Raw genomic sequence first — 10,984 nt, 5'->3', positions numbered from 1 at the left:
AGTCGGGATCCCACTAGAAAACACAAATATAAACCACAATCCGATGTATTAAATCCTCACCTACATTAACGTGAGTTTTAAAACGAGAAGATTCGTTCCCACATTAGAAAGGACAATTTTTCAGGGCGGTCCGGTCAGATCAATCGAACTTCCCTTGTATAACGCGAACATTCGTGAATCCAGTTCACAAACTAAGGTTAAATAGAACTTGTCTATTGTAAGCAAAAGTTTTGTCGACCGAAAGAGATAGGACAGAAGGAAGAGAGAAACGAAACCTATATTCTGGAATCTCAAGGTCTCAAGGGGAGTAGTTTGAAATAAATAGTAAAAAAGTAAAAAAAAAAAAAAATAAATTCAGAGGATCCATTGTGAAAAAAAAAAAAAAAAAAAAAAAAAAACAGTGACCTTGCCTGAACTCTGAACATCATTTTAATCAAGCTGCTTTTCTCCCCCGTAGGAACAGAATGTGAAAATATTCAGCCAAGTATTAGTCCATGCGAGGTGGATTACAACAAGGTGATTGAGTTTGAGCCCAACCATAGACCTGACGATACGGGATGCAGTGGGGATCTTGATCATAGGCTGTACTGTAGAGATACGAGCAGGAGTGAGCCTCACCAAGTCAGCTCGAGTAAGTTTCAGATCTAAAGAGTTGGTAAAAAAAGAATAAAAAAACTAGGTTTTTCTTTTCCGTTGACGTGACTTCTGGAACAAGTACCACACATACTTCAACATATTGTTTTAGAAGCAAGTGACCATACCTTGTCTGGAGTTGAACCCAATCCTATGCTGCGAAAATACCTATGTTTTTTGTAAAAACAAATTATGAAATTTTGTACCTACCTTGGCTGTTTTTACTTTTTTATATATAAAAACAAATGATCAAATGTTGTACCTTGGCTGGAAATTAAACCTGTGCCTTCTGTTTGTCAGGCGAGCATTTTGACCTCTAAATTGATTTTAACCTAATGTCAATTTTGTCCCCTCAGCATCACATCAGGACAAGTCTCACTCGAGCAGCTGTCACAACATCTCCAATGTGAGTTCCTCGCAGGATTTCCACCCGATGACAGCAACCCCTGTGGGTAGGAAGAAGGCAAAACAGAACGCCAAACAGAAAAACCAACAACACCAGCAAAATAATCTAAATAACAACCAATGCCAGCAGCAGAATAACCAACAGCAGAATCAGCCACACCAGCTGTTGAACAACCAACATCGACATCAAAATGACAAACATCATAACCAACAGCACCTGCTAAATGACCACCAACAGCTGAATAATCACCAACACCGACATGACCAACAACATAATGGCCAGCAGCACTATGAGATTAGTCCGGGAGATGGTGTTGGTGCGGTCACAGCGCTACCTGACAGCGGTAGTCCGCAACAGCAGAATTACGTGCACAAGTTCAAACAGCTTGAGAAGCAATATGAGAAACGAGTACGAGAGATAGAAGGTAAAGGTCATGCAGAAAGTATGCAGACACATTCTAATGTTCCTTCAAGTGAAGAGATCAATGTATTGAAGAAAAATTCAACTTTTCATAGAAATCAAGTAAAAAGTTATCCAGATCCAAGACAAAACAAAATGGATCCTATCAGGAGAGTTGTAACGTGTTTCAACTGTGGTCGTCCAAATCATTATGCTTCCCAGTGTCGAGATAAACGTCAGCCAAGAAGGAACCTGAATGTGGTGGATACTCCTGAGTGTGATTGTCAACATGAGACCAATGAGTGTGACAGTATTGCGTCTAGTCCCGGTCCTGATTATCGCCTCAGTGAACTGCGCATTGATAGTATTCAAAATGGTTCCAAGTGGTTTGAAAGAGGATTTATCAATGGAAACCCAACTTTGTTGAAATTAGACACTGGATCTTGTGTAAACGCAATTTCCATTCAAGAAATTTCAAAATGGAATGTTATTCCCAAGTATCATAAGTGTAAGACAAATGTGATTACTTACACAAAAGACACTGTTGATGTTCTTGGTGAATGTATGATGTCTTGTCGTATTAACAATATTGAAAAGAATTTAAAATTCATTGTGACTAATATTGATACCTATCCTATTTTGAGTGCAGAGTCTTGTGAAAACTTTGGATTGATAGTACGTGTCAGAAAACAAAATCAATCTTGCATAAATGAGGTCAAGCACATTAATTTGGAAACTGAACTGAATAAGCTGATGAATGAATATCAAGATATTTTTGATGGCATTGGCAAAGTTCAATATGAATATAAAATATGCATTGATGAATCTGTTAAACCTCATGTGGCAGCACCAAGAAAGATTCCGCTTTCTAAAGAGAAACAGTTCAAAGAACAGTTAATGAAAATGGAAGAAAATGGAATTATCAAAAGAGTTGATAGACCTACTGATTGGGTTAATGGTGTGACTTTGGTGGAGAAAAAAGATGGCTCGCTGCGTATCTGTTTGGATCCTCGTCCCCTCAATAAAGCCATCAAACGTTCTCACTATGAAATTCCTTGTGTGGATAATTTGTTTGACAAATTGGTGAATAGCAAGATATTCTCTCTGTTTGATGTCAAAAGTGCATACTGGCATATACCTCTTGATGAAGACAGTTCCTACCTTACAACATTTATTACAAAGTATGGAAGATATCGTTACTGTGTTATGCCTTTTGGTTTAAGTTGTGCCGCTGAAGCATTCCAAAGTACAATTGACTGTATCTTCTCCAAACATGAAAATATAAATCCTTATTTTGATGACATTATCATTGGTTCTCAAAATGAGCAACAACATTTGAATCAAATCAGAGAGCTGTTTCAAGTTGCCAGAAATGAGAATTTGAAATTCAACAAGGATAAAATCCAAATTGCTGTGGAAAAAATCAAATACCTTGGCCATGTATTGTCCTCCCAAGGTATTGCTCCTGATCCAGAAAAAATTGAAGCCATTTCTAAATTTCCAACTCCCACTTGTAAATTGGAACTTCAAAGATTCTTGGGAATGGCAACTTACTTGATGAAATTTGTAAAAAATTTTGCTAGTGAAACTTTTGCTCTCAGGCAACTTCTCAAGAAAGATGTTGACTGGCTCTGGGATATGAATACTGAAAAAGAATTTCAAAAACTGAAAAATCTTCTGATCAATGCTCCTGTGCTCCAGTACTTTGACATTAATCAACCTATTGTGGTGTCTGTAGATGCGTCTTCCTATGGTCTGGGTGCTATGCTGATTCAGAACAATGGTGTTGTTGCATATTCGTCAGCTTCATTGAATGAGCTTCAGAGAGTCCGCTACGCTCAAATAGAGAAGGAGCTGCTTGCTGTGGTTTATGGTTTGGAGAAATTCCATCACTTTGTGTATGGAAACAAAATTACCATACACAGCGATCATAAGCCCCTAGTGAATTTGATCAAGAAACCTTATGAGTCCATGTCGCCTAGACTAGTCCTAGCCAAAACCAAATGTCAGCCCAAAGCAATCACCCTAGTTAGAACTGATGGAGAGGCTGACGAAAAACGCCGACCCCGTCTGTACACAGGAAAAGTCGAAGAAAAAGAAGAAGACTTGGGGATTTCCTGAAGGAGCTCTTCCATCTAACCTCTGATTACCACTGATTTTTCTTTCACTGTCAGTCTTTGAGTCACCTAACCACAGCCTAATCAATGTTACTACAATTTGAGTTTAAATTAATCACAGTTTGTATTTTAAACAATCGGTTTGATGGATTTTAAACTTTGAATTGCCAGCCTAGCACAATCACCCTAGTTAGAACTGATGGAGAGGCTGACGAAAAACGCCGACCCCGTCTGTACACGGGAAAAGGCGAAGAAAAAGAAGAAGACTTGGGGATTTCTTGAAGGAGCTCTTCCATCTAACCTCTGATTACCACTGATTTTTCTTTCACTGTCAGTCTTTGAGTCACCTAACCACAGCCTAATCAATGTTACTACAATTTGAGTTTAAATTAATCACAGTTTGTATTTTAAAGAATCGGTTTGATGTATTTTAAACTTTGAATTTGAGTTTAAATTAATCACAGTTTGTATTTTAAACAATCGGTTTGATAGATTTTAAACTTTGAATTGCCAGCCTAGCAAATCCATCTAACCTCTGATTACCACTGATTTTTCTTTCACTGTCAGTCTTTGAGTCACCTAACCACAGCCTAATCAATGTTACTACAATTCGAGTTTAAATTAATCACAGTTTGTATTTTAAACAATCGGTTTGATGGATTTTAAACTTTGAATTGCCAGCCTAGCTAGCTTAGAGAGTAGAACATCTGCCTTGTAAGCGCTGAGTCGCGATTTCGATTTCCCTGGCTTTCACATATCCTATCCTAAGGACGATAAGACCTCCGTTAATACAGTCCCTTCTTTCAAACAAAAATAAACCGCAATGCTCTTTCATTCCCTCCCCTTGTAGAAAAGTCTGAAAACCTGCAACAATCGACCCAACTCTAGTCGCGATTTCGATTTCCCTGGCTTTCACATATCCTATCCTAAGGACGATAAGACCTCCGTTAATACAGTCCCTTCTTTCAAACAAAATTAAACCGCAATGCTCTTTCATTCCCTCCCCTTATAGAAAAGTCTGAAAACCTGCAACAATCGACCCAACTCTGGCCCCGGGGGCGACAGCAAGGAACCCTGCGATACCCCTCCCGAGTCGGACAAAACGCCCGCACCCACGACCCTACCCGCAGATCCTAACACGTCGTCACCAGATCACCAAACACCCACTAACACCTCTCCTCGGAGTACCAGCCCGACCCGGGGTGAACCACAACCTACGCCGGAAGAGAAAGAGTCGAAGGCTTTGGAGAAGTCAAAGGCCGATTCGCCGAAAAGCGACACTGCGGTTGTGAAAGGTAAGTACCTACATGACTAAGTATGTATTGTAATTCTCTAACAACTTCCGTGGCCGAGTGGGTATCACACTTGGCTTGCACTTCGGAGGTCCCCGGTTCGATTCCCGGCAGGGTCGAAGTTTTTTCGGCTCTGTGCTTGGATTTCGGGGTGCTCTCAGCCTCGTGAGGACAATTGAGTAGCTCTTTGTTTTTATTGTGACAAGCAAACAAATCTCGTTCCCCGCTTAATACACTACGATAAATTTTATGATTTGACTTGGACTCGAACCACCAACCTCCAGATTCAAAGTTCACCGTGCTAACCTTTACACCACTGAGGTTGGTTACATCAAAAGATTTATTCTTATTATTTATTTATTTCACAACTTTTTTCTTAGGAACTTTAACTGATAATTTTTATCCCAAATATGATTTGACTTGGACTCGAACCACCAACCTCCAGATTCAAAGTTCACCGTGCTAACCTTTACACCACTGAGGTTGGTTACATCAAATGATTTATTCTTATTATTTATTTATTTCACAACTTTTTTCTTAGGAACTTTTACTGATAATTTTTATCCCAACCGCATATCTCTTCTATTGAAAGGTACGCCATTACCGGTCGCAAGGAGCCCAAAATCCAGCGAGACCGCCAAAAACAACAACTTGGCAGAGTTGAACTCGATCCTACTCGACCGGCTGAAGAAGCGAGAGAGTCAGCTGAGATCCATGATTCTGGAGTGTTTCCGTCCTTCCTTTATTATTACAATAGTAATAAAAAGGTATAAGGGACGGACTATTGTATTCGCTTCGGTGTCAGTCACTCGGTCGGTCAGTCTGTCTGTCCCCTGTCCCCATAAAAGGACTTATCCAAACCTGGTCGACCTATATATCAAATTAAAGGTCTTTTTACCAGAAACACGAAAATGGTGGTGCAAATTTTGTCCAGAAAACCATATTGGAGTGTTTGAATCTAAGCGAGGTACATTTCGACTCGATGAAGGATGTCATGAACGATTTCGTGCGGTTTCACTTTGCGGAGAGTCTTCGAATAGTGAGGTGAGTTTGAGATGCTACGACACAGACCACACGAGTCTCATGTAGTAGGTATTGGGTGGACAGAAAGGTTTTTTTTTTTTTTTTTTTTTTTTTTTTTTTTTTTTTTTTTTAATTATGATTTTTGATGGAGGGAACTGTAACAACGGAGGTCTTATGGTTCTCAAATCAAAGAGAGAAGGAGTAAGTACAGGATAAGATATAAAGACTGGAGAATTGGAGAAAGCATTCACTCCGAACAAGAATCGAACCCGCCGCCTAGCGCTCACAAGGTGGTTGCCCTACCTTCTACCTTTGAAGCTCTAACTATCTAGGCTATCAAAAGTAAGCTTAATGAGAATAATAATATTGCTTATTTATACTTGCTGCTTGAATACAGCTAAAGTCCCTTTATCCCTAGGCTACTACTGTGGACAAATTCTCAATCAATGTTGAGGATATCATTCCATACCTCGCTCGGCCGAGATTGAACCCCTACGCTCTCTCTATTACTAGGCGAGCGTCTTGACCACTACACCACTGAGGTAAGCATTTAATTAGTGTGATTTTTATTTTATGTCCATATTTTCCGTTCTGTTTTGCAGAGCTCCGCCACTACATTCAACAGATGGATGCTAAGTTTGATGCCGAGAAAGTTCAGATGGAGAAACTCCTCCTAGCTGAACTGAGTGACAAGGTGAAGCTCAACTCTGAACTCAAGTGTAGTGAGGAAGAAAAGCAACGCGTTCAGGTATGTGTTGATCTTATTTGTGTTAATATAGGCTGGGTGTCGCGTCAATTTGAACTCAAAAGGCCCTCGCTGGAGTGTTTGAATCTAAGCGAGGTACATTTCGACTCGATGAAGGATGTCATGAACGATTTCGTGCGGTTTCACTTTGCGGAGAGTCTCCGAATGGTGAGGTGAGTTTGAGATGCTACGACACAGACCACACGAGTCTCATGTAGTAGGTATTGGGTGGAGTGTTTGAATCTTGGCGAAGTACATTTCGACTCGATGAAGGATGTCATGAACGATTTCGTGCGGTTTCACTTTGCTTTCCGTCTGCGAATAGTGAGGTGAGTTTGAGAATTGTGTTTTTCTTTGATTAAGTAGTTGAGTTTAAAATTGTTTTGTAACCAAACCAAATGACAGCCCAAAGCAATCACCCTAGTTAGGGCTGATTAAGAGGCAGAAGGAAGACAGGATAGAGAAAGCCAGCTGTTTTGAAAACGAATGTTATCTGTTCAAGATAAAATTGGAAATCAAACACTTGACCTAGTGCTTACAAGGCAAATATGTTACCCTTCAAGCTAACTAGACTGGCCTGGGGGACTTTTAAACAGGAAAGATACCACCCCTTGCTAAGAAAGAGCAAATTTTGAGTGCAAATTACATCCACTCCTAAAATTATTGTAGCCTAACCCAAATATAAACACAAAAGCAATCACCCTAGGGCTGATTGAAAGGTTGGAAAAAAAAAAAAAAAAAAAAAAACAGTGACCTTGTCTGAACTCTGAACATCATTTTAATCAAGCTGCTTTTCTCCCCCGTAGGAACGGAATGTGAAAATATTCAGCCAAGCATTAGTCCATGCGAGGTGGATTACAACAAGGTGATTGAGTTTGAGCCCAACCATAGACCTGACGATACGGGATGCAGCGGGGATCTTGATCATAGTCTGTACTGTAGAGATACGAGCAGGAGTGAGCCACACCAAGTCAGCTCAAGTAAGTTTCAGATCTAAAGAGTTGGTAAAAAAAAGAAGAAAAAAACTGGGTTTTTCTTTTTCATTGACGTGACTTCTGAACAAGTACCACACATACTTCAACATATTGTTTTAGAAGCAAGTGACCATACCTTGTCTGGAGTTAAACCCAATCCTATGCTGCGAAAATACCTAGATGTTTTTTGTAAAAACAAATTATGAAATTTTGTACCTGCCTTGGCTGTTTTTACTTTTTTTTTATATATATAAAAACAAATGATGAAATGTTGTACCTTGGCTGGAAATCAAACCTGTGCCTTCTGTTTGTCAGGCGAGCATTTTGACCTCTAAATTGATTTTAACTTGATGTTAATTTTGTCCCCACAGCATCACATCAGGACAAGTCTCACTCGAGCAGCTGTCACAACATCTCCAATGTGAGTTCCTCGCAAGATTTCCACCCGATGACAGCAACCCCTTTTTTTTTTTGTCATTGCATCACAACTTTGATGCTTACTGCAGCATTGTAAGATTTTCCAAATATTAATCCCAAACACCAACTGTTTACCTACCATGGTGGCACCGGTCGCTATGCGCATTTATATGTCATAGCTACTCATTTTCCTCACGAGGCTGATGAGTGGGCCCCGCAACAGCCAGTCACGGAATCAATAATTTGCATGATACACATTTTTTGACCCCACCGGGAATCGAATCCGCGGCCTAGCGCTTACAAGGCAGGCGGGCTACTAACTAGGCTGGCTTTGAATTTCATTTCCCAGGTGCTGGAGCGAGAAATCCAGGAGCTACGAGACAACGTAAACAACCTGGTGAAAATCAAGGAGAACACAAACAAAGAGCTCGACCTGTCCAAAATCACCATATACGATCTGCAACAAAAGATATCCCTCCTGGAGCAAAAGAAGAATGTGTCCAAGAGTATGAAATCCTACGAGCGAATTATAGAACAGCTAAAGTGTGATTATGAGAAACAGGAGAAACATTATCAGAGTGTACAGAACAAGGTGCTGTCTGAGGTAAGACTTGAACGTTAATCCAGACGGGTTGATAATAACTTTAATTGGAAGTGTAAATCTAGAAGGTTAATTACGTAAGAGTTGTAGGAGCAGGTTGGAAGTTCCATTTAGTTGCCTATTTTTGGAAAATATGTGTACCTATACGTATGTTCAGCCATAAGTAATTGAACAAACTGCAGTTTTGCAGTTTTTTTTACTGAGATACCCAATTTCTTCATGCCATCCAAATCATGGGACTGAAAAAACGAGAAGAAAATCGACTTCAACTTTATTTTATTACTTTTCCCTAGCTCCCTTGGAAAGAAAGATTTTTTATGATCATTGTGTTCCTCATTTCAGTTTGAACGTCTCAAGGGAGAAGCCTTCGAGCCGGGTTCTCGTTTTTGGGCCTTTGGGGCCGGTTTTTTTTTTTTTTTTTTTTTTTTTTTTTTTTTACGTGTTCGTGTCTTTGTGTTTGTATCTTCGACCGTGATCAGTTTCAGATCTGGAAGAAAACGAGCAGCTTCTGTTTGATTTGAAGAAAATGAAGAACAGTTTCGTGAATGAAAAAAATACAATATAGATACCTACTATTTTCTGTTTTTGGTCCTTTCAGGCCGGATTTTCGTTTTTTTGGTCCTTTCGGGCCGGATTTTCGTTTTTTTGGTCCTTTGTACCAGATTTTTTTTTTTTTCTTAATTTTTTATCTTCGGCTCTGTTCTGTTTCAGATCCGGAAGAAGACGAACAGCTTCTGTTTGATTTGAAGAAAATGAAGAATAGTTTCGTGAATGAGATCAATTATGTACGGGAGCAGCTGTTGACTTTGGGGAAGGAGAATGAGAAGCTGCAGAACAAGTGTGATGCGTACGAGAAGAAAAATAAATCTGTGGTGAGTAGCGTTGATGTAGAAGGTCCCGGGTTCGATTCCCACCATCAAAAAATGTTGAGAAATTAAACGTTAGGTAATTAAATAATGTTCTCGAATGAATGTACCTACTCGTATTTCATTTACAAATATTCCAAAGGATTACTTTCCGGTGTTCTCGTGTTGACCCTGCACCCGAACAGGAAGTATTGTGTCGTTTGGGTCTCTTCTCGCCCATCAGATGAGGGCTATACCACGTAATGGGTAATTTATGACACAGACCACAAGAGTCGAATGTAGCAATTTTTCGATTGGTACGAAATAAAAAAAAAGCAATGAAACACTCATTTTTGAATCTAAAAACACCTACTAAAAATTTAAAAATAAAAGACTTTTTTCCACTTTTTCATATAAAATCTTATCTTTCTAATTTCCCAGATGGACGAACTGAAAACGTTGAAGGCTCAAATGGGAACGCAACAGAATGGCGACGCTAGTAATTCCATAAGACAGTTCCGAAATATCTGATGATAATCGAATTGTTAAACCGCGTGATGACGATGTTGAACTTGACGTTAATCCAGTTAAACCGATCGATAATCGAGTAAAACCTGATGATGGAGATGTTAAATCTGTCGATAATTTAGTTGTTAAACCTAGTGGTATTCCAATTGTTAAACCTCGCGATAAACGAGTTAAACCTGACGATAGTTCAGTAGTTAAATCTGGCGATAGTTCAGTAGTTAAATCTGACGAAAATCTAATCGTTAAACCGAGCTATAATCGAGCTGAACCTGACGAAAATTTAGTTGATAAACCTTGTGATAGTCGAGATCCTAAATCAAGCAAAACCCGAGTTGTTAAACCTAACGATAACCGAGTTAAACCTAAAAGTAATCGAGATTTAAAACCTGACGTTAATCCAGTTATACCTAACGAAGCTTTATATGTTAAACCTAGAGACAACCTAGTTAAATTTGATGATAGTCGAATTGTTAAACCTAGTGTTAATCGAGATGGTAAATCTGACCATAGTCGAGTGGTTAAACCTTGCAATAATATTGATGTTAAATCTAATGATAATCGAGTTGTTAAACCTAGTGATAAAGAAATTGTTGAATCTGACGATAGCCGAATTGTTAAACATAGTGATAATATAGTTGTTAAACCCGTTAATCCAGTTGTTAAACATAGTGATAATGAAGTTGTTAAACTAAGTGACGAGCGAAATGTTAAATCTATTGAAAATCTAGTTGTTAAACCCAGGGGTAGTCGAGATAAAACTGAGGACAATGGATATGTTAAACCAAACAATGATCTAGCTGTTAAACCTGAAGATCAAGTGTTAAATCTTGAAACAAATAATAGTGATAAAGAAGTTGTTAAACTAAGTGACGAGCGAAATGTTAAATCTATTGAAAATCTAGTTGTTAAACCCAGGGGTAGTCGAGATAAAACTGAGGGCAATGGAGATATTAAACCAAACAATGATCTAGCTGTTAAACCTGAAGATCAAGTGTTAAATCTTG

General features: G+C 39.0%; 1 protein-coding gene across 1 annotated transcript in view; it reads left to right on the top strand.

Annotated features, from left to right (window-relative positions):
• The window catches only part of LOC103509137 (general transcriptional corepressor trfA-like), a 12,317-nt gene extending 1,339 nt beyond the window's left edge, over positions 1-10,978 (top strand). Inside the window, exons 3-11 of the mRNA XM_026823537.1 lie at positions 458-631; positions 990-1,463; positions 6,473-6,618; positions 8,356-8,610; positions 8,950-8,983; positions 9,319-9,479; positions 9,894-9,951; positions 10,040-10,860; positions 10,967-10,978. Coding sequence (XP_026679338.1) covers positions 458-631; positions 990-1,463; positions 6,473-6,618; positions 8,356-8,610; positions 8,950-8,983; positions 9,319-9,479; positions 9,894-9,951; positions 10,040-10,860; positions 10,967-10,978 — 2,135 coding nt within the window. The remainder of the gene's footprint in view (positions 1-457; positions 632-989; positions 1,464-6,472; positions 6,619-8,355; positions 8,611-8,949; positions 8,984-9,318; positions 9,480-9,893; positions 9,952-10,039; positions 10,861-10,966) is intronic.
• Positions 10,979-10,984: the final 6 nt, after the last annotated feature.

Source organism: Diaphorina citri, unplaced genomic scaffold, assembly GCF_000475195.1.
Source record: "Diaphorina citri unplaced genomic scaffold, Diaci psyllid genome assembly version 1.1 scaffold470, whole genome shotgun sequence".
Lineage (NCBI taxonomy): Eukaryota > Metazoa > Arthropoda > Insecta > Hemiptera > Psyllidae > Diaphorina > Diaphorina citri.
This window is presented reverse-complemented; position numbering and strand designations above follow the sequence as displayed.